The sequence below is a fragment of the Triplophysa rosa genome, linkage group LG16, assembly GCF_024868665.1.
Source record: "Triplophysa rosa linkage group LG16, Trosa_1v2, whole genome shotgun sequence".
Lineage (NCBI taxonomy): Eukaryota > Metazoa > Chordata > Actinopteri > Cypriniformes > Nemacheilidae > Triplophysa > Triplophysa rosa.
The window spans coordinates 3086975-3109858 of record NC_079905.1 but is presented as its reverse complement, the minus strand read 5'-3'; the positions used below and the strand labels follow the sequence as shown (position 1 = coordinate 3109858).

Below are 22884 nucleotides of genomic sequence, written 5' to 3'. Positions count from 1 at the left end.
TCAATGCTGATTTAAAAGCATCATAGAAAGCATCTCATGAAGTTAAGAATGAGGAGTAGTGTTAGCTGTAATCCAGCCGAAGGGTGACTACTCTAAATGCAATCGCAATAACTGTTAAACTACTAAAAGACTTAAAACAGATAATGGTTATTTTTTAAGAAAGGAGCTTTGACGTGCTTTTATAAGGCTCTCAAAAAAGATATTCACCATTTCCCAGGCTGCGGGGTCGTGCTTGAAGAGAGAATGTGTGAGCTCCACGGACACTCGCTTTCTGTAGTCTGAACTTTTATCTTCTGAGATACGGAACAGCACTGCTGCAGCATATGTGGCTGAGCAAAAGAAGATGTGTTCAAAAATATTAAAATCATACTTACCAAACAGGTCATCACATATACGTTTGTAAAACCAAGAAGTCTCAAATGTCTATGCACATATAAGCAAATACTGTATATCAATGTTCTGTTGACAACAGGACAGGGAAAATCAAGGCTAAAAGGAAAGTGTAACCTGTAACAGAACTGGTGTGAAAAGAAACAGTAAACGATGTGTGTTAAAATCATAAAATATACAGACAGCTGGATGAGCCTTTCATGTCGAAATTGGCCAATCAGAATCAACTATTCCAGAGCGCTGTGTAAAAATGCATTAATTATATACTGCAAGTGACAATATTTACAAAAGAGGAAATAAACATAATAATATATGAAATAAAAAAAAGTTTAATCATTTCTTTTAGACAATTAACCGTCAGTCATGTCTTAATCATGACAGCCCTAACAGCAAAATACTTTTGAAGATTTTAAAATGACCACCTAAGCGACAAATCTATTCCCCCTTTATGAAAAAAAAAACACATTTCAGTGGTAGTATTTTGGGATCTGACCGCATCACCCTTTAACGTCAACAACATCAAGGCTTTTTTATTGCAAATACATCCTCCTTTGACAGTTAATAAAAACAAAAAATCATAAACAAGCTTTTGTCTCCACCTACTGTATTTAAAGATACAGTACACTGTACTGCTCTCTGTTGTGTATTGTAAAATCAGACCTCAGGTGATCCCCAGAGTTGTTTTCAAGGCGTAGGTGTGGATGCAGAGGCGTATTAAGACCTCATGGTGCCCCTGGGCAACAGCCCCATGGTGCCCCCCATCAACCCACACGCAAGAATCCACTCATTAAAAGATTTATATATTAAAAGATTTTATAAGAATGAAACTCAGCAATTTACAATATACTATTTTACAAGAATTATACATTAACATGACACTTTTGTAGAATATAACACAAAAACAACTCTTTTCCATTAAGTATTTTTAACAATTAGGCCTACTGTAGTTAAGGGGCACCTGCTTTCTGTTGTAATGTTACATTTCAGGTTTTGATGTAGTTTAAAAAAATCACTAACATTTTTTTAACAGGTGTAAATGTTGTGCGTGCCACAAAATGGGGGTACAGGGACACACACACACACTATAGTTTGCATGTATGTATTCACATTAGGGGGACAATGGAACAATGTACAGATTTTCAGGACATTGGGACTTTAATTCACCAAAGTGGCATTCACCAGATTACAATGTATAGCAAGGTTATTCATAAAAATAACATGAAACGTTATTGTTACTATTTTAACTGCTATACAGCTATTCAAACGCTCTATTTAAGCACAGTATGTGTATATTCTTCTTACTAAACTATCACATAAGTACTAAGATAAAAGTGTACTCCACTAAAAAGGACACATATGAATTGATTGCTTTGATGACACCGACCGTTCTTCACTTTCACTTTAAAACCCAGGTTTGGATCTTCAATAGTGGCCTTACCTCCACGTACTATTATTAGCATTCATTATCGGCACTATAACATCTTATTTCTGACGCATTTTTAGTCGCCGCTACAACAATGCTCTGCATCGTTCCCGCTTCCATCTGTTTGAAGATTAAGTGTAGGCTACACGAAAGACGACTCGCCTCATAGCAGTCACTTGTGATTGGCTGAATGTTAATTCACTCAAATCTATGTAACTAACCAGATAACATGGGCGGGAATTTTGGCGGAGGTGTGTCGAAAAAGTGCGGAGGACAGAACCATTTTTATCTGAAAGTGGGGGTATTCCCGCACATGGTGCCACGCCTATTTAGCGCAGATGCGTGACTTAAGTCTTAAAAAACAAGTGCTTATGTACATTTATAAAAATATATATATTTTGTATTGCGGGTTTATTTGGTGCCCCTAAAGTCTTGGTGCCCCTGGGCACTTGCCCAATTGCCCATATGGTTAATCCGCCTCTGTGTGGATGTGAGCCTGGTGTTATAAATAATAAAATAAACATTCTCTCTCTCTGAACGTCACTCACCGATGCCCTCATTGGGAGAGTGCAGGAGCTCCATCAGAGGAGCGGAGGCGCCCTCCGCGTCAATCATCTCCGCAGACTGTTTATCCAGAGCAAGTTCACACAACACACCAGCTGAGACGCGCTTTACGTTCTCCACATACGAGTACAGAAGCTTAAGATAAAAAGGGAGGGAAAGAAGAGAAGACAGGGAGACAGAGAAGTTTTGTGTTAAGGGAAGCTTGCTTGTTAAATCACGAATTGGCAGCGCAGCATCACACATGAACAGCATCCAGGTAGCATGCGGTTATCATCGACACCCACACATCACAACACACGCAGAGGCAGCAGTTTCACTGCCAGGAATGCTGTAATTTTGTTCAGTACTTGTACAAACAGAGGAATAGTCTGCATGCTGGCAATTTCCCCTCGGTTCATCGGATCTCTGGCCAGTATGTGCAAAGCGCCGGTGCATCCTTCCACAATCTCCTCCATTCGCACGCCATCCTGTGGAGACAGAGAGAAAGTGCAAGACCGAGAAAGGGAAAAAAAATGATATGAGACTACAGGGACCTGTGCAGGTGCTTGATGTATGGCAGGTATTGAGACTTTGATGCTAATTGGATCGTGTTTTGGTCTCCCTTTGTGTGCTTTGCTCTAGATGTGAAGGTGGAAAATGCGGCCGACTTGTATATGGACAGGGAACCTGTCAAATATACATTTGAAATGACATTGCATTGAAAATCTATGCATTGCATAAAACATTTAAGCATTTTACCATGGTGGTTTTTTTTTTAGAGAAATTTCAAAACAATTAAATAAAATCAAACAAAACAAATGAATAAACCTACAAATTTAAGTAAGAATCACAAGTCTCGTTTTCAGCTAAATTGATGTTGCTTTAAGGATGTTTTTCCTAAAAAATATATATCATGTGTCAAAAAGGTTGTGATGTACCTGATAGGTCTGCTGGGCTCCTGAGCCGTGTCTTTGAGTTTCCTGATGGGCTTTCAGTAGAAGGTTGACCAATCGGGGGATTGTTCCAGCCTCTCTTAAAGGCGCCTGATTGGCTGGACAGAGGGCCAAGTTGCGAATCAAACCCACTGTTGCCTATGGTGAGAAAAAGAACTGAATGTTTATATATATATATAGGTTTACTATTCACTGTAGAAAATTAAACCTTAAATTTCTATGTTGAATCAATCAATCAAGTCATCAGAATTATAAATATATAGGCCTATATAAAACTGACTTATATAAAATTGATCATTATAAAATTGATCATTTTTATAATACTGACCGTTACATTAAGCAAGATTTAGGTGCTATACAGTTATACAAAAGGCAAGTAGATTCCATTTAATGAAATGTAAACTCACGTGACTTTTAAAGCCAATTTTATTTATCTTAAAAATTTAAGGCAGCTTTTGAACTAAAGTTTTTAAGTTGACATCTTTTTACAATATTGCACAAATCCAATAGAAATCCATTTGTTTCCTAAATTTGTTTACAGTGTTTACTGAAAAAATATGTGATTCATTTTTTTCAACCACTTTTAACATACATTTTTTTCATATTAGACCTCATAGCACCTATTTTCATGTGATAATGAAAAGGTAAATGACAAATATTACCCATATATGCTGTATATGTTGCATGTAAATGGGTTAAAGTAAACATGTAATGTATTTTTACATACATTTGTTTGTGGGTCCACTAGACCAGGGGTTTTCAAAGTTTTTGTCAGCTGAACCCCTTTGATCTAAATTTTTAAGACTTTAAGCCGTAAGATTTTAAGAAAATATTTCAATAATTCAATAGCACCTGTAAATGTTCTTTTATCTGTTTTAAAGCTTTTATCAGTAGTATTTTACATAACTAGTGATATTATTAAACCTGTAACATTTCTGTGCAATTTAACTTTTTCAAAGTAACAGAAACTTGTGTATACTGTATACTGGTAGACAAAGTATATCAACTCACGAACCCCTGCAATTCCCTCAAGAACCACCAGGGGTTCGTCGCAGTGTTGAAGTCTCGAGACTCGGACTCGGTGTTGAACTCGGTGTCGAGACCCTATTTTAATGTCATGGACTTGTGTGCATTTTGACTCGGTCTCGACTCGAACATCTTCGGAATTGGACTTATGCCCGAGTCCACTGGAGTCCCATCAAAAATATTAAATACATTGAAAAGACGTCCCTTCATGGGCCAAAAATGAAAGTTCTTTCTACGGCTTTTCATGGCGTCTCCTGATTGTCTAATATTGATGTCCAGTCTGTACAAAGTAAAAACTGGTTGAAATTTCGAGTTTATCAGACTAGTTTCAATTTACACATGGAAACAAATGAAGTGAGACTCTTAGAAATAAACTGAGTTGAATGATTTGAATGCAGTAAGAGCAAGCAACCATTTAATCAAGGTTAAAAATTGATGATTTGTCAATGTTCATTGTATTGAATCAGTATCACTTTTGTACCTGCAAAAATCACCATTATTGTGATCTTTTTTTAGCTTTAGTTGAGCTCTTGGCTCTTCTATTTTAATGTTAAATCAGGTTTCCTATCATTATTTTAATGGTATACTGCATTCAACTCAGAGTCTCATTTAATTTATTTGTGGAAACTGAGAGTAGTCTGATAAACTCCAGATTTGAACCAGTTTTTACATTGTACAAAGGTCCCCTGTACGTCAATATCAGACATTCAGAAAACGTCATAAAGGGCCAATTTAGGGACGTCTTTTCAACATGGAAAGATGCAGAAAAGACGTCTTTTGGACATATCTTTGGTCAGGGGAAAGTCATAATTGTAATAAAATTACCTTTACAACACTTACTATGTGGCATTTTTTACCCTCAACTAATAATACTTTTAAACTAATATCAGTCTAAGTAAATAAAACACCGTGTACAGTACATGCCATGGTATATTTAATGCACTCTATGAGCTCGGTGCCAGTTTTATTATTTCCACCAAACATTTAACATATTCTTGAAGATTTCTATAGGTCTTGTCTCAGACCTCTTGTCCTAGGACTCGGACTTGACTCGAACTCGACCTACTCTGGACTCGGTCTTGACTCGAACGAGCTGGTCTCGACTACAACACTGGGTTCGTGAACACCTGTTTGTGAAACCTGCACTAGACACTTTCACACCGATTAAGAAAACCATGAATACAAGGATTAAAATTAGGGCTGTCAACGTTAACGCATGAAATATTTAACGCAATTAACGCAGCATCCGTTTGTTGTCATCCTTTGTCTAGGTTACATACTGTATAATCACGCTGTTATTCGTTTACAGGCTTTTAAACCACTTAAGCGCGTTTTGAAACAGTTGCTTTGTTCAGTGAAGATAGACAGCTTCTAGCTGGGATGCGGCAAAACGCAACGCGAGGTCCAGTCTTGTGTATACAGTCACACGGGCTAAAGGCCGCGTCAGTCAATCTCTGTCAGACACCGCACCGTATAAAGTTCTCTTTCGTGCTTGAATGAATAAAACCACACAAGATTATGACAGAAAGCCCATTTTGTCGAGCATTTTCGTAAGCACAGACTTGAACGTGTTAAATACAATCTTAAATGAACGCAAAGAGTTGTGAAAACGGGAGTGGCGTCATCTGCGGAAAGTGTCAGCTCTTAAATGGGCCGCGTTCTTAAACCTACTGCTGTGACTCCCGTCCCTAACGTTAATCAAAGAACAAAAGAAAAGAGGAATTCAATGTGTTTTGTAGCTTTAATGAGAATTCTTCTGTATTTAATTTACAATTTAGCATGAAAGACTGTTTAAGTGTTTGTGAACTTCTATTCAATGTCTGTATATATCCTATCTGTTAGACATGATAGCTCTCACTTATACTTTTGAATGGCTATAATTAATGTTAAAATAAACAAAAAATAATCAATTTAATAGACATCAGAAACAGTACTAATATCAGAATGTTGGCTTTCATTCATAAAATGATGCTGTTAAAGAAATCTGTTGTTTCTACAATAATTTGAAGATTAAATGTGAAATTATTAGATTGTAAAAGTATATTTTAAAACATTAATGTCATGTGTGATTAATCGTGATTAATCACAGAACAAATGTGTGATTAATCAGATTTTTTTTTTAATCGATTGACAGCACTAATTAAAATACTAAGTGCTCCTGATTGAAAACTAAGACACTGTTTACATAGCCATTGAGCGCTGTGAAAAAACATGTTTTTTAAATAAAATATGTGACATCAACATTTAGGTTGATATGCTTGATGTAATAGTTGTAGTTTCTAAAGATATCACCAGTACATCACTCCATGATATATACTGTATTATAAATGTAATGTCATGATATCTAAAGCGTCTGCATACCACAGATGTTTCATTTAACCTCTACCCAACCAGCTGCACACAAAGAGCAATACGTAAATGATTTCACACGGCTTCCATCACAGTGCACGCATCATTATTCAACAATGTTCCAGTGCTGATTGGAGAACGCTCGCTGTGAGGAACCCTCTCCACGGGGTGTGACAGCAAGCCACGTCAAGTGCTTGAAACGCCTCCAAATAGAAGGGAAATAAACAGGACTCGGTGCATTCCAGGCATCGGGGTTCCATGTGTGTTTCATTAAAAATCTGTTTTTTAGCCATCAGCCAAACTCACAGCCGCTCACAGTTCACAAGCGTCTCTCAAATGTCAACTGTGAAAGTGGCTTTCTGGTAACATTGAAACATTTGAATTTAATTGTATTCTGTCTAATCTAAACCATTATTTATTATGTTTTCAAAAATAAGCAATCCAGAGGCTGGCAGTTCCATTCTTCTGAATGGATACACACATGCTGAACGGATCACGACACACACACACACACAGGCTTTTGCTCCAGCGGACTGATGCGATTAAGCGGGAGATCATGCGTGCCAGGAGCTCGTGCCCACCGAGAGACGATCAAAGTTCTGCCCACCACAAATCAGAGAGCTGAGGACAGCCAATTACATCCGCCATGACCTTTCCTGATGTGATGAAGCTCCGGGGTCTCTGATGAGCAGAAGCACTGACACGATACAAAACTGTTAGCGAATTAAATGCACTGAAGACGTGAGGTTTGTCTTAAGGGTGCAAAGAATCCCCGACAACCTGCGATAAACTGCTTCATCTTAATGGAAGATTTATTTATTTAAAGGGATAGTTCACCCAAAAATAACAATTCTGTCATCGTTTATTCACTCTCATGTCATTTAAAAACGGTATATGACTCTTTCTTCAGTGAAAAACAAAGGAAGATATTTTCAGAAATGTCTCGGTGGTTTTGCATCCATACAATGGAAGTCAATGAAGGCCAGCATTGCTAGGTTACCAACATTCTTCGAAATATGTGCTTTTGTGTTCGGCACAAGAAAGAAAGTCATACAGGTTTGAAATGACATGAAGGAAAAGTTTCCTGAGTTTCTCACTGACTAAAGCTCCCGCCCGAAATCAGCTTAGCGTTCCTCCACGTCAAAGCCAAGTAAGCGTCGACCCCAGACACTTTCAAATCTGACCTTTATGTTTAAACTGTGTCAAAGAGTTTCACAGCAATTCAGGCGCACAAAAAACACACACAGACCTTCACCACGGGCCAGTAGTGCGGCTGACCCAACAGTTTGGAGATGGCGGGGATGCCATAGTGCAGCCGCACTGCGCTCTGGGCCAGCTCGGCGTCGGGATGTCTGCTCGTGAGATGACGCAGGGCGCACACGGCGGGCTCGGCCACGTCTTCTTTCTCTCCTGCTCGAAGCACAGCGTGGATGAGGGCCTCCACCCCGCCGCTCTGAGCGACCAAGGCTTTGTTGCGTGCGTTGTTGCAGGTGAGGTTGGACAGGATTCCCGTAGCACAGGTGAGCATGTTCACGTCGTCCGAGCCGAGCTGACTCACTAAAATTTGCAGAAGACCATCGAGACCTTCCTGAATGGAGATAACGAGAAATGATGATGTCAGAAATGATGAATTGTTTCTAAAACTCCATTTCTAAAACTCAATCAAAATCATGTTTATGAATTGTGTGCAACCTGCATTTTTCATAGGGTTTTGAATGAATTACATCTGAATTACATTACAATACATCTAGACGAAAAAAAAGACAACCAGTGATTGACATTTTGCATATTCATCATGATGCAACATCAAACAAATGATTCACATAAAAACACAAGATTTCAGAAATCAAATGGTCAATGATGGCTAATGTTGGCTAATGAAAGAGCGACAGGAGGATGAGTAGTCGCGGATAAGGAATAATTGACAAATGAAAGGCAGTGGAAGAGTGAGATAAGAGCGGATGCGCCGGATCGCTGGAATAAAACCACAGCACGTGAACATCAGCCGAGAGTGACAGCAATGAAATACAGACATTTAAATTCCAGACGCTTTCCACCTGCGCTGCACAACTACGTGCCTGTTAATAATAGACGTTTTGTTCCCTGAATTTAATAATAAGGGAGAAAATGATAACCTGTTTAGCATTTATTGTGCATTTTCTGGGCCAATGAATTCTACGCAGATGTAGGAGGTGGAGGTAGGAAACAATTATGAACTCGTCTGCATTATAAAAGTACAGAAAAAACGTTGAATGGTTTTCAAGTTCAGTCTGGGTTAATATTCATTGCACACTAAATGAATGTGATTGTCATTTCTTCCTTATAATGATATTTATTCAGATTTAGCCTGCACACTTCATTGACCGAATAGTTTCACCTCCCTTAAAGGTACAGTTCACCCAAAATGAAAATTCTGTCACCGTTTACTCACCCTCAAGTTTTTCCAAAACTGTATAAAATTCTTTGTTCTGTTAAACAGAAAAGCAGATATTTTGAAGAATATTGGAAACTAAACTGGGGCACTATTGACTACCACAGTAGTTTTTCCCTACTATGGAAGTCAATAGTGCCCCAGAACTGTTTTGATACAAACATTCTTCTAAATATCTCTTTGTGTTCAGCGGAACAACAAAATGTTGACCGTTTTGGAACAACTAGGGGTGAGTAAATGATTCCAGAATTTTCGTTTTTGGGTGAACTGTCTCCTCAAAGTCACAATTCTACATTAAAGTTCCTCCGAAAATAATCGTGCCTTAACTTTCATGTCATTCCAAACCTGTATGACTTTCTTCCTGTAGCAGAACACAAAAGAAGATATTTTGAAGAATGCGTGTAACCACACTACATAATCATTGACTTCCATTGTATGAACACAAATCCATGGAGACATTTCTCAAAATATCTTCTTTTGTGTCCCACAGATGAACGAGTCATATACAGGTTTTTAAATAACATGAGGGTGAGTAAATGATGGCAGAAAATATCCATTTCTTGACAGCTAGTTCACCTGTTTGGTTGCAGCATCAGAAAGATTTCGTAGAGTCCACAGACAGTTCTGCGTCAGCCGTTGACTTGAACCTGTGAGATGTTGGCCGAGGGCCTGCATACCTCCTGCCAAACAGAGAGAAAAGGCTTTAGACTCCGTATTTAACAGACTGAGCCGCAATCAAAAGAAGGAACATAACTATCCGGCGACACAACCTGTTCAAAAACGAAGGCTGTATTTCTCTCTAGACTACCGTGTGCCAAAAGGAGAGAAATGAATTTTGGAGCTAGTGCAGATAAACTAAAAGCCACATGGCTTAGAAAGATAAAAAGGGGAGAGGAGATTAGGAGACATCTTTTAAAGTGGCCCTGCTGATCCTCGATGGTGTGGACCTCACAAAGCTCGGAAACAGTCCTGTTATAAGTCTAAAGACTTTTATGAGATCGTCCTGGAGATATTTCAGTCACATGACCTCAGACATTTATAAATCAGTATTAATGCACTGAAAGGTCAACACTAATAAAGCAAAACCCGTACGGCATTAGCATGACTGAGCTTGTGTGGAAGAAGAGATTTATTAAAGATGGATATTTAACATGCACTGGTGCTGTAATTTTTATGTTGTTAACATTTACGTTTTAATTGATTTTTTATTTTTTATTTAATTGAAATGATTATTTATTCTATTATAATTGATTTATTTAAATGTATTAAAATAACTATAAATGTATTGTTTATTTTATTATTTGGTATATTGTTGGTATTTATTATACAAAAAAGCATGTTTCATATTTTAATTCCTAAATATTTGAGGTGAATTATACAAATACCCAAGTGAAGAAAACCAAAAAAGGCTAAAGAATATTCCACTAGGCTAGGAAAAATAAACAATGAAAGTGAAACACATAGCAAAAGAGATAAAGGAACAGTTCATCCCAAAGTATAAATTCATTATTCTTTCAAAAACTTTCTATTTTGCATGAAACACAAAAGATGACGTTTGTGACATGCAGCCTCAGTCACCATTTTCTTTCATTATATGGACTAAGAGATCATTGTCAACATTCTTCATCATTTTTCCTCTTGTATACCACTGAAGAAAGTTTGGAACAACGTAAGCGTGAATAAATGCTGAGGGTTTTTTTTGTAGAGAAGTAGAAAGTAATGAACACACACCAGCTTCAACGATAGCCGGCTTGTTGCTCGGACAAACAGAGAGAACCTTCAGGACTCTACTGGTGGTCCACAGAAGCTTTTCATAGTTGTAGTTTCTCATAATAAACACTAAACTTTCTGGTCCGCCGTTTGCCAGGATGATCAACTGCGAAGAACACAGAGACAGTAAATTCATAACAACACAAGCTCAATGATCTGCTGCATTATCCACATCCTAAACCAAACACAAGATCCATTTCTACCATATTCACTTCCATTATCGTATTGTAGAAAAGCCCAAATACAAAGTTAACAAGCCAAACAATTTAATATGGGTTCCAAACGTTTCACACAAAATTATGCATCACATTTTGTATGAATTAAAGTGTTGGTTTAAAATTGCTTGTAAATATTGACCCACACACCTTGCTCTCCTGGTTCCCATAAGAAAGCAGCTGCAGGCAGTCTGTGGTGATGGCCAAAAACTTTGGATTGCTCTTCTTCAGCAGGGGCACCATCCTCTGCAGACCATCGGCCAGACGCACGGCCATCTTGGCTCCTTCTTGATGCAGTAACAGGTTGTGTAATGTGGTGATGGCATAAAACAGCACTGACTCCATCGGTGAACTAAATAAACATAAAAATGTTAGATTTTATTATATTTTTATAGGTGGTGTTAAACGTATTTTCAGTTATTAAAACAATTACAACTCAAACTGCAGGTGCTCACACTGGTTAAAGCTCAGATCAATGGCGTCACTAAATAGAATTGCAAAAATGTTCGGACGAACAAATAAGGCTGCACAATATATCGAAATTACTGAAATGCAGCAAATGTCAATATATGACAATAATACTGTAAGATTAGTTTCATGTACAGCATCAGTAAATCATGCACTGTAAAAATCCCGTAAAAAAACAGATAAAGTACTGGCAGAAAATTACCAGTACATTTTCCTTTATTTTACGGACATTTCCATTAATGCTAAAATGCAAATGAATGCAGTGCAAAATGTAAAATACAGGTAAAACGACTGTAAAAATGAACACGGAAAATTCCTTCATATTAATACAGTATATTGTGCCCTATTTTTATGGCTTTTTTAGAGTGGGGGTGTTCACTTTCAGAAGCAGTAATAATGCTTTTTTCCAAGAAAGGATATGAAACATGTATGTTATTTATATAATTTTCCTTTATAATATTTCATTTAATAATATATAATTTGATTTCAATTAAATTATATAAAAATTATATATATATAATATTAAAAAATATCAATAAACATTTTAATATAATCTATATTTACTTTTAATATAATATTATTTACTATTTATTATTATATATTTTATTAAACATGTATGATAGTTATATAATTGTCATTTATAATATTTAATGTAATAACAATATATAATTTTATTTCAATATACAATAAAATATACAATAAATACATAATAATTTATATATACTATTAATATATTAATATAATACGATTTAATATATATTGAAGATTATATTAATTTAAGTTCAATTTAATTTAATTTATAATGATAATTATTTATATATTAGATATAGTTTTATTATAACTACAATCATTTTAATTTGATTGATTTTACAAATATATTATACATTACTGTATATTATTGTATTTTACGGCATATTTTTGTGGTATATTGCATACAGTATATGTATTTAGCAAGTTGTATATCAAATTTTCCTTCAACATCATGCAGGCCAAATTCAGTCCCAAACACAAAGTCCAGTACCAGAGCACTTGCAGGTTTAATGTTTAAAAATAAATCCTAATAGACATCACCACTGTATCCTTGAGCAAGACACTTTACTCCAAGGGGAAACGGCTTAATATAGTGAAGCTCAGTCAATGTTCCACGGGCTCTGGTCATAAACATTCTGTTTCGCTCTATTATCTCAACATCACTCTAAATGGCTTTTCTGACACTGTGAATTTCCCATCACAGTCCAAATATATCCCTGTAAAATAGAGCGCTGCAGAAGCTCTGCTACGGGCCTGTCTCTGGACACTGTTACGGAGGGCGTAGTTTTGATATACGTGGACAGGACAAGACAGGACACTGTGTACTGCTATAGCATTGCTTAGTCACAGCATTCATCACAATGCAGAACAGACCTGCACCAAAATCTATTCACGAAATACAGAGCAGGGAAATTTATATGTGCTGAACCGGCACAATTAACTGGGATTTCAGGTTCTTTTGACCTAGATGTGCTTGGAACACAGCTTGCCTTAGAAATTGCATTTAAATAAAACTGGTTTACGTTTTATATATTGAAAATAGACAAACATATGAAGCAGTGACCAAAAGTGATGTCCAGCTTTAAAAAAAATTGGCGTCTTTGCTATTTATTTAAATGTATTATTAAAAATAAAGATAAACATTTTGTATTCATGTTGCATAGTTGTGCTTGGAGTGTAAAGCGAAGCTCAGCTTTGAGAAGAATTTAAAGGAATATTTCACCTTCAAAATAAAAATGTAAATGATTTTCTTTCTTTTGCAAAAAACAAAAGACGATATTTTTTAAAATGTAAAATGGTCCCCGTTCACTTTTACTGTGTGGACACAAAACCAATGCAAGTCAATGGGGGACCAACGATTTTATGTTTCTAAATATCTTCTTTTGTGTTCTTCAGAAGAAAGAAAGTCATTTAGGTTTGAAATGACAAGATTATTTCGTTTGCTAAATAATTTTGTCCAATAAATACCTTAAAAGTCTTGTGCTTTGTCCATTTTGTACCTAATACCTCATATTTTGTTGGTTTAGTCTAACCCGAGGAAGCATTAAAAGTAAACATTGCACAAATATGACATCACTTTTGGCCATATACACTGTATTTAAATGAAATAGTTCTGTTTCAATTTTAGTTCAAATTGATCAATTCAACTCATCGGACTGAATGAAACAAGAATCATGGAAAGAATCCATCAGACGACTCACTTCCTCACTGAATCAACTCTGTTGACTCGTTCACTTCTCCAGCAGGTCGGGCTTTATCGTGGTGGCACTATCGAGTTATTTGTGCTTTAGCATTACACACTAACCCGAGCATGCGCACTAGCGCAGGAATGCCGCCGGATTTGAAGATGGCCAGCAGCCCCTCACGCTGATGGGAGAGGCTGTGCAGGACGCTGGCGGCGCAGCGGGCCGTCTCCAGGTCTCCGGTGTTCTGCATGGCCCTCACCACAGCTGCGATCATCTGAGGAGACTGCATGAGGACACGACGAGACGCCTCCTTCCGCGTAAGCTGGTTTACGATGAGCGCGGCCTTGTTTACCACCACCTACAGCGATAACAGGGACGTTTTATTGTTTCGGATATCTCGGATGTCATAAATGTTTATTCGTAGCACAAACAAGGTTTATATTTTAAAGGGACAGTTCACCCAAAAATAAAAAGTCTGTTATCATTTATTCACCCTCGTGTTGTTTAAAATCTGTATATGACTCTTCTGTGGAACAAAAAAGAAGATTTTGAGAAATGTCTCAGTGGCTTTGTGTCCATATAAAGGAAGTCAATGAGGGTCATTGTTGTTTGGTTACAAAAGTTCTTCAAAAGTGTTCTGCAGCAGAAGAAAGTCATACAAATTTTGAAGGACTTGAGGGTGAATAAATGTTTCAAGTATTAACACTTAGATCGCTCGATTTGAATCAATTTACACATTATAACGACACACGAAACTGACTGACACCTCGCACCTGGTCCTCATCGGCCAGCAGTTTGGTGAGCTCTGGTATGGCTCGTGTGGCCAGTTCAGCATCATCTTGATAATTGATGAGATGGACGATGGCTGTTTTCAGGAGCTGTGAGGGCTCGGCCAGTCTCTGGACGTTGGTGGGCTGATCCGGGTTGCTCTGCATGGTGAGGACGGTCTCTCCCTCCACTAGCGTCTCAGGAAACATCGCGGCACGTACTCTCTGGGCTCGAGTCAGACTGTACTGGGCCTCGAGATCTGAGGATAGAGAAAATGATATCATATTATAGCAATAAACCATTTCAAGTCATACCTTTTTTTTAAACAATTAACATCATGGACTGTATGTGACACTGTAGATATGTAGACCAGATGTGCTTTCTATGGCAGCTGTAAATGTGGCTCATCCAATCAGAGTTCAGATCCTATAAAGTGCCTTGGTTCATGTCTCATTTCATAACAGAGCGGATTCACAAAAGATATGCGGAGGTGGGAAAAGAGCAATCCACGCTGGAAGCATTGTAAGCGTCAGGCAGAGCTCTCTCCAGCTTCTGTTTGAACAGCAATAACGATCAAACCATAAAAAAAAGCAAATCTACTGAACTGCGTTTTTTCGTCTTCGAGTTTTTAAATGTCAGTGGGTTTGGAATATGGCCAGACAATAAATTTTCAGCGTTTTTTCAAAGTGCACTCGCGCAGCCACGGTGAGGAATCCATTTAACAATCCCCAGATATTTACAACCGAGCGCACCACGACTACAAAGAATAATGACAACACCACATGTGCATTAAATATTCATCTAGTCTAAATAAAATCACACATGTCGAAACAGATCAAAATGGTTTTAGAAGGTTTTTGTGCATACACTCCTGACATGTTGAGCCACGGAGCTTGTGAGGATGATGCAGATTTGAGTCCTGCTTGCAACATCCTGATCACAGTTTTCTTTTTCTCTCCCTAAACATTTTACGTCATATTTTATTAGACAAGGCTACAGATTTCACGCCACACCGTTTCAAGCGGCACTGATGCGTATGCAGTCTAATATTCTGATTTTACACTGATGCCGTTTCCACTGTGTGACCAAACTTCAGCTCTAAACAGAAAATAACATGTTTCTAAAAAAAATTTAATAACATGAAAAAAAGGATCTTACAAGTATCTTCTTTAATAAAGGACAGGAGAATGGTTATCTATGGAAGCATATTGGTAGCAATTTTCAATTTGAAATACGCAATACGCGAAATGGCAATGCAGTATGTAAAATGACAATGCAATTGTGTATTTAAATATACATTTTAAATAACATACGTGCAACATATACGTTTTTTGCTGCATTTCAAATTGAAATTATCGGCCTATTGAGAACTATTACAAACTTGATACGATATCAAATTTACATGAAAAGGAAGTGAATATTACAAGAAATATTATTGTACACAGAAATAACACTCGAACCATCCACACAAAAATTCTGTCATCATTCAAAACCTGTATATGACTCTTTCATCAGTGGAACACAAAAGAAGATATTTTGAGAAATGTGGTTTTGTGTTCATACAATGGAAGTCAATGGGGATCAATGTTGTTTGGTTACAAACGTTCTTCAAAATATCTTCTTTTGTGTTCTGCAGAAGAGAGAAAGTCATGCAGGTTTAGAACGACATGAGGGGGAATAAATGACAGAACTTTCATTTTTGGGGTGAACTTTCCCATTAAGATGCACCTATAATAAATAAATAAATAGTGCTGTTTGTATGCCTGATGCCACTTGTGAAACTTCACGCACTAAAACCAGACAGAATAAACAATCACCAAGAAACAGCACTTTCTGGTCTCCCACTCAATGAAACTACATGGCAGAAAGTGGACTGAATGCTATTAACTCGTGTGAAATTTTAGAGGCCCTCAAGTTGTATAATTCCTCAAAACGTTTCAGAGAAGACCTTTGAGAGTGTTTTACCTGCGGCGTTCTCCACGGCGGTGGAGGTGACTGTGTACTTCCTGCTACTGCATTCCAATTCCTCCTCATCGCGGATGGTCGTGGCTCCCGACTGTATCCCCGAGTCAGAGGCGTAAAACGTCTGCTGCCACTGTTCCACCTTCACGGACCCCTCCGGCTCGCTCGCTGCAGACGATGAGCACGAAAATGACTAAATAAATGCCTCACGGCTTCAAATGCCAAGTATTTCAAATATCATCCGCAGATGCTGTGTTGTGATAATAAATGACTCTCTAATAAAAAGCGAGGGACAGGCGCACAGATTCGCTCACATTTATAATAAATCTCGAAATTACAAGCATTAAAAATCAATAGAAAAGTAATCTCACAAATGAGATCTCCTTAAAGGGACAGTTCACCCAAAAATAACAATTCTGCCATCATTTATTCACCCTCATGTGGTTCAAAACCTGTATATGATTCGTTCTTCTGTAAAACACAAAAGAGGATATTTTAAGAAATAGAGGTTTTGCGTCAATGGGGGACCGATGTTGTTGGGTTACCAACGTTCTTCGAAATATCTTCTTTTGTGTTCTGCAGAAGAAAGAAGGTCATACATGTACGAAATGGCATGAGGGTGAGTAAATGATGAAAGAATTTGTATTTTTTCGGTGAACTATCCCTTTAATGTCTCAATTGCTTCTCCAATAAAAGCAAACGCGGTGAACACCAGTAGCAAAACACTTACTTTGCAGTGACATCACCAGTGTCCAGCCTCAGCGCAACCTGTGATGAAACATGAAGGAATGTGTTAGAGCTCATGAACAGTGAGAGAGATGCAGAAGGAATGCAGCGACCTGGAGTATGAACCACGAGTGACAGCATGCACCAGTTTAGAGGTAAAGCACCAGTGGGAAGTGAGCAGGCAATGCTATTTATAAAACGACTGCATAGACCAATCCAACAAATCACAAAGTGGATTTCAACCCTTCCCTTGTAGTTTAGAGTTGGAACAAAGCAGGTAAGCTATAGGGGATTTTACAGATTCATCTTTTGATGGACTGAACACTCTTGTCCTGGGCAAGTTTGGGTTTTTGTAATCCCTCAACGGTGCTCAATTTGCAACTAAAAATAGAACTACAGGAGGGATATGGATGGAGGGCTGTTCAAGATGCGTGATGGAAAAAGATGACAACCTTTGTATCCACTTCAGGAGAGCTTTTGTGTCTATGCTACACGACTAAATTCTTACGCAAAAATGTTTCAAAAACAAACCTCCCTTGAGAAACATGAAGTAAAAAGTGTGACAACTTGCCCCGGCCTTTCACACACGTGCTGCAGTTATGATTTCACGATCAGACTGTTTCTGCTTCTCAATCTCTCCATACACAAAACAACTTTAAGATTCGCTCTGTAGAAAGCGATGCAGAAACCAAGGCAAATAACAGAATCTTAATAAGTAAACTAAAACACGTGTGTGGGTGTATCATCCAGAAACATGAAAAAATGCCATTTCTATAATAAAACCGGTGACTAATCCGTTTGATTTGTAATACCTCTTTGAACCTGCTTACGGCTGCACATCTGACAAAATCTCATTCTGGCATGCTTTTGTTCTCTTCTTTTTCAATTTTAACTGAATCCACTTTCGGATTTTCTTCAACGCTCCTTTAAAAAAACAGTCTGTCATACAGTGCACTTACCTGCTTTCCCCCACAAGACATTTGGGAATTAGCTAACAGTTGGCATTATACCACATGGCCTGCATTTCTCACAGTCATTAATCACATCAACATGAATCCAGGCATCACACACACATACATAAGGCCTGCTTGGTCACCTGCCGCCAGAAACAAGAACAGCCCTTTACACCTGATGCAAGGGAAGATGTCCAAAGCAATGAGCAGTCACTACGCCGGAGAAAGAAGAAGGCATTAACACATTAATTATTCATGAACTTACAGTATTAATTAAAAGACAACTTTAGGGTTAAGCGAGGTTTAGGCGGAGATAAGTATTGTGTTTTCCATATCCCATCACATTGCTTTGTGCTTTCATTATTCAGTATGTGCTTTATTCGTACGGGACAAAGGCCCTTTAAACGATTTTGATCATTGTTTACTCACCTTTATGATGTTTTAAACCCATATGAGTTTTCCCATTGAGTTATTATAGTCTTCTTTTCAGTTTAGTTTTAGGAATATTTTGATTTAGCTTTATTTTTTGTATTCGTTTTCATGTTGATTTTAGTTACATTTTTAGCAATTTTGTCATTTTCTTGATTCTTAATGAATAATTATCATTTTATCTAACAGTTATTAAGTATTCATATTAATAGTAATATAATTTGTTAGCTAATTGACATTAATAGTATTAATATGTAATTATTTGTATTTATTTACATAATTATTTTAAATTAATACAGATTTTTCATTGGACTCACGCGCCCGGCCCTTGGTAAACGTCCGGTCTGTGTTTGGTTATAATATAACAATTTACTTTATAAAATTATTTTAGAAAATGTATAAATTTTATTCATATAAATTTTTATTAATATTTTATTGTATTTTAACTGTATTAAATTAAATTAAAACTACTTAACAGTTATTGATTCTTCGCAGAGTTCTACCTGAAGTTCGATCACTAGGCCTGTGTGAAAAATGAAATATTTCATAAACCTTTCTATACGCACCAAACAGGGGGTTCAATAAAGAAATCAAACAGGTTTGAAGCAACATGATGAAAATATTTTCATTTCTGGAAAAAACGACTCCTTTAACATCCTGGAGACAAGCGGACACGCACGCCATATTGTGAGCTATGAGTATTTATAGCTAATAGCACATGTGATCTAGATGGCAGCGGAAGAAAATTATACCTGAGTGCTTTCACCTTAAAATGAGACAACACATGGCAGAGCCCCGACAATGCTTTACAATTCAAGAGTATGAGCGGAAATGTTCTCCAATTCCCATAAAACCATCACAACAATGATGATTCATTTCTAAAAGCTCCCAGCCAAATCTGAACTTTCAATATAAAACAGAGTGATGTTTTTTTTTAGGGAATTTCATATATTATGACTTTTTAAGCATGTGTTTGTCAAGAGTAAATCTAAATGACTAATGGATCCCGACTTAATCAGACGGTAAATTGTCAGTGACAGTAGAGTAATATGGGAATAATCTGCACAAGCGGAGATTTAATCAAAAATGAGGATCGAACGTTAAATCTTAAAAAACAATTAATTCAAAGGTGATTTAAAGGTGAAGTGTGTCATTCCTGCATCACCAAAGGGAACTAAAATAAGATGACTTTCCCGCTGGGCTGCTGACGAAATTCATAGGGCGAGAGAGATAAAGAGAGACAGAGAGAGAGAGGAAGGAGGGAATACAGATTGAAGGCCAGAGGGGCGACGGAAAGTCCTCAAATAGCGAGCCGAGGAAAAAACAAACCAGCAAGTCTTGTCGTTTCACCATTGTCCCGAAGAAGGCCAAGGTCTGCTCAAGTCAACACAATAAACCTCTTTTTCTTTACCAAGTCCTCTTTCATTTTCAGTCGACTTCCCGCAGAACACGACGTGTCTAATGATGACTAATGCTTCCTGAACATCCAAGTCTGTTTTGTTCATCACACACCACCTGTTTTCATCCCCTCCATTGTTCTGTGGTTGACTGCTGCCTTGTTCTCCATGACACAAAGACAACAAACACACACACAGGATATTCTTTTGGCTTTAAGGGTCTTTGCTGCATTCGGCATGATGCTAAACAATGCAGCACCAGCCCACCTGTCAGCTTCGGTTTGACTTCCGGCGACACGCTGCCGTAGTTTGTGCGAGTGTCAGGGCGGATTTGCGTTTGGGAGACCGCCAGCTAGAGCGCATGGGTGTGGACGCCAGCATAAGAGATCAAATAGCAAAGGAATACTTTCATTCACATTTATTGGAGGTGACGCGGGATTTACTTCACTGCACATTTGAAAAAATTGAAAACGCAAGCTTGATATAAAATAGCATTCACATGTTATTTTACGTTCATAATGTGACATTGTTGAGCGAAGCAAGATCTTCATTAGCTAGAAAAAAGAAAGACGAGTTCTGATACCGATGGATTCGATGGCATAAATTGCGTTGAAAGGAGGGGAAGGATTTGGTGACATCAGCTAAAAAAAAGAGTTCAGTATAAGTTACGACGTTTTGACGTTTTTTTCTTCAGAGTGGTACATTTAGATTTCATTTCTTTATCTGGTTGTGGATGAAGCGCGTCTGCTAAATGTCAATTAAACAGGTTTATGCTGAAAAGCCTCTCCGTTCGACGCAGCGGTGTTGATAGAAACATCTGTACGCGTTCGCATATTTTAGGCTTCTCAGCAGGACTGAGAAGATCGAATTCACAACAGGAGCTTGGCAGGAGGATCTGCAACAGACAGCAAAGCTTTGGCAGACTCCAGGAGAGAAGCTGATGATACCACGAGTCGCTTCACGCCGGGACTCGAATTACAAAGTCACCTGCACTCCTCAACTCGCGCGGCGCTTCCAGAAAAACGCCAACCACGATTTGTGCTTCAAACGGACAATTACGGCAAAAGATGACAGACATCTGCAGCTACCTGTAGGTCTATTCCAGGAACTGTGTTACCTACAGCACGTTCAAATAAAAAAACATAAATGTAGTGAGGTTTGGTCTAATGTTACAACAGTCACGACGTGCAGATAGTCTGTTGCGCTTATAAGAAAACATTCACACTCTAATGCAGTTAGAAGAATGCATTAGAAGACATTATTTAATCACAACCAAGATAATTCTCTCACACAAGCTTATAAACCGATTTAAAGGGTCATATCATGGAAAACTCCATTTTTTTGAATGTAGAATTTGATGTAGACAAACTTCACTGTACACAACAGAAAGCTTGTCAGTTCAGCACCCATTTATTAAAAAAACACATGCAAAAATACCACAACCAAGAGCATGTTAACATGAGATCACCCATGTTTAATATATTGATCAATTCTGAGTGTGAGCTTTGATACACAGGTCATTTATAAAAACAGGTTCTGAAAGGCTGGTAAACTGTCAGGAAAAGCTAAGTATGCCAAAAACCTCAATTTAAATTTAAATGGACATCAGGAGAAAAATAAAATGTTATTTGTAAAATATGGTATTATTTTCCTTTCTTAAAATCTTAAAAGTTTATATAGTTCAGATATGGAATAAACATTTAACATTCGATTAAACAGGTTTATGCTCAAAGCATGCAAATACCTCTGCAAATGGAGTAACAAAATAAACTAGAAAAAAGTTCACTGTAAGTTTATTTCGCTCAGGGCTGGACTGAGAAGAAAAATCGGCCCTGGCATTTTTAGGCCTGCATCGGCCCTCCACTGAATCTGTTGACAGGGGGGGTTGGGGTGCATGCATCCGTGTCTTTTGCATTCGCGTTGCGTGCATTCGCATTTATAATACGTCCATCTAAGCGGTCAACGCCTCCGTTACGGCCCCATACGTTAGCGGCAAACACGTCCGTTACGGCCCCATACGTTAGCGGCAAACACGTCCGTTACGGCCCCATACATTAGCGGCCTCCGCCTCTGTTCCGGCCCCATACGTTAGCGGTACGCCAGATGGCCAATCCGCCCCTGATTTCGCTTATTCCATTGGCAGACATTTGTGGCTTGTGTAAAAAAACAAGACAATTTTTTTAACGTAATTTAGACATTTGTACTGCAAAATAACACAAAATATTTAAAATCTATCTTTAAATAAATATTTTTTACTCTAATTTTAAAATCTATTTTGTTTGCAATTGTACAATAGTTGCTAGTCACTCTTATTCAATGGCATAAGTGAAACAAGTTTAACACAAACATTAGCAGATATATCTCGAAAAGGTTGTAAACCCAACGCAAGCCATATAATCTTAATACTTATCTCCAGCATTATACAGAAAGTCAACAACATTACTCAAAGGTCAAAGTTTCCTTCTACACAATTGCTTCTTTATTTTTCCACCGATATCAAGCTCTAGCTATCCCTCATCTCTCCCACATTTAATGTTCCTGAGATATTAAACATGAAAACGTACTGTTATTGAAATGTCTACAGGCAGCTCTTTGAAAATTGACTTGCGCTGCCAGTCGCTAGACTCTGGAAATCACGTTCTAAAGACATTACTGCTTTTCGTGACTACACACCTTTGTGCGAGTTAAGATCTCGCAACTTCAAAGCATGAAGACTAAATACAAACATAGACTGTGTGTGTACAAAACAAACTTTGACTTTCGAGTACAACCGAACACACCAACTCTATGCTACTTTACATACACCCTTCTCATTATAAAGTATAACATATTTTACAGTACACTTAATATATACATTGTGTGCTC

General features: G+C 37.7%; 1 protein-coding gene across 2 annotated transcripts in view; it reads right to left on the bottom strand.

The window, feature by feature from the left end:
* jupb (junction plakoglobin b) overlaps nucleotides 1–22884 on the bottom strand; it is a 45393-nt gene that overhangs the window by 3882 nt on the left and 18627 nt on the right. Inside the window, exons 2-13 of one of the 2 annotated variants that reach the window (XM_057354751.1) lie at nucleotides 17245–17282; nucleotides 16518–16682; nucleotides 14558–14811; nucleotides 13904–14142; nucleotides 11251–11452; nucleotides 10847–10991; nucleotides 9692–9795; nucleotides 7934–8272; nucleotides 3295–3447; nucleotides 2725–2844; nucleotides 2362–2512; nucleotides 208–329 (exon numbers count right to left, since the gene is read on the bottom strand). In XM_057354751.1, the coding sequence (XP_057210734.1) occupies nucleotides 208–329; nucleotides 2362–2512; nucleotides 2725–2844; nucleotides 3295–3447; nucleotides 7934–8272; nucleotides 9692–9795; nucleotides 10847–10991; nucleotides 11251–11452; nucleotides 13904–14142; nucleotides 14558–14811; nucleotides 16518–16682; nucleotides 17245–17257 (2007 nt within the window). In that variant the 5' untranslated portion in view covers nucleotides 17258–17282. The remainder of the gene's footprint in view (nucleotides 1–207; nucleotides 330–2361; nucleotides 2513–2724; nucleotides 2845–3294; nucleotides 3448–7933; nucleotides 8273–9691; nucleotides 9796–10846; nucleotides 10992–11250; nucleotides 11453–13903; nucleotides 14143–14557; nucleotides 14812–16517; nucleotides 16683–17244; nucleotides 17283–22884) is intronic. The other variant, XM_057354753.1, reaches the window with a different exon arrangement.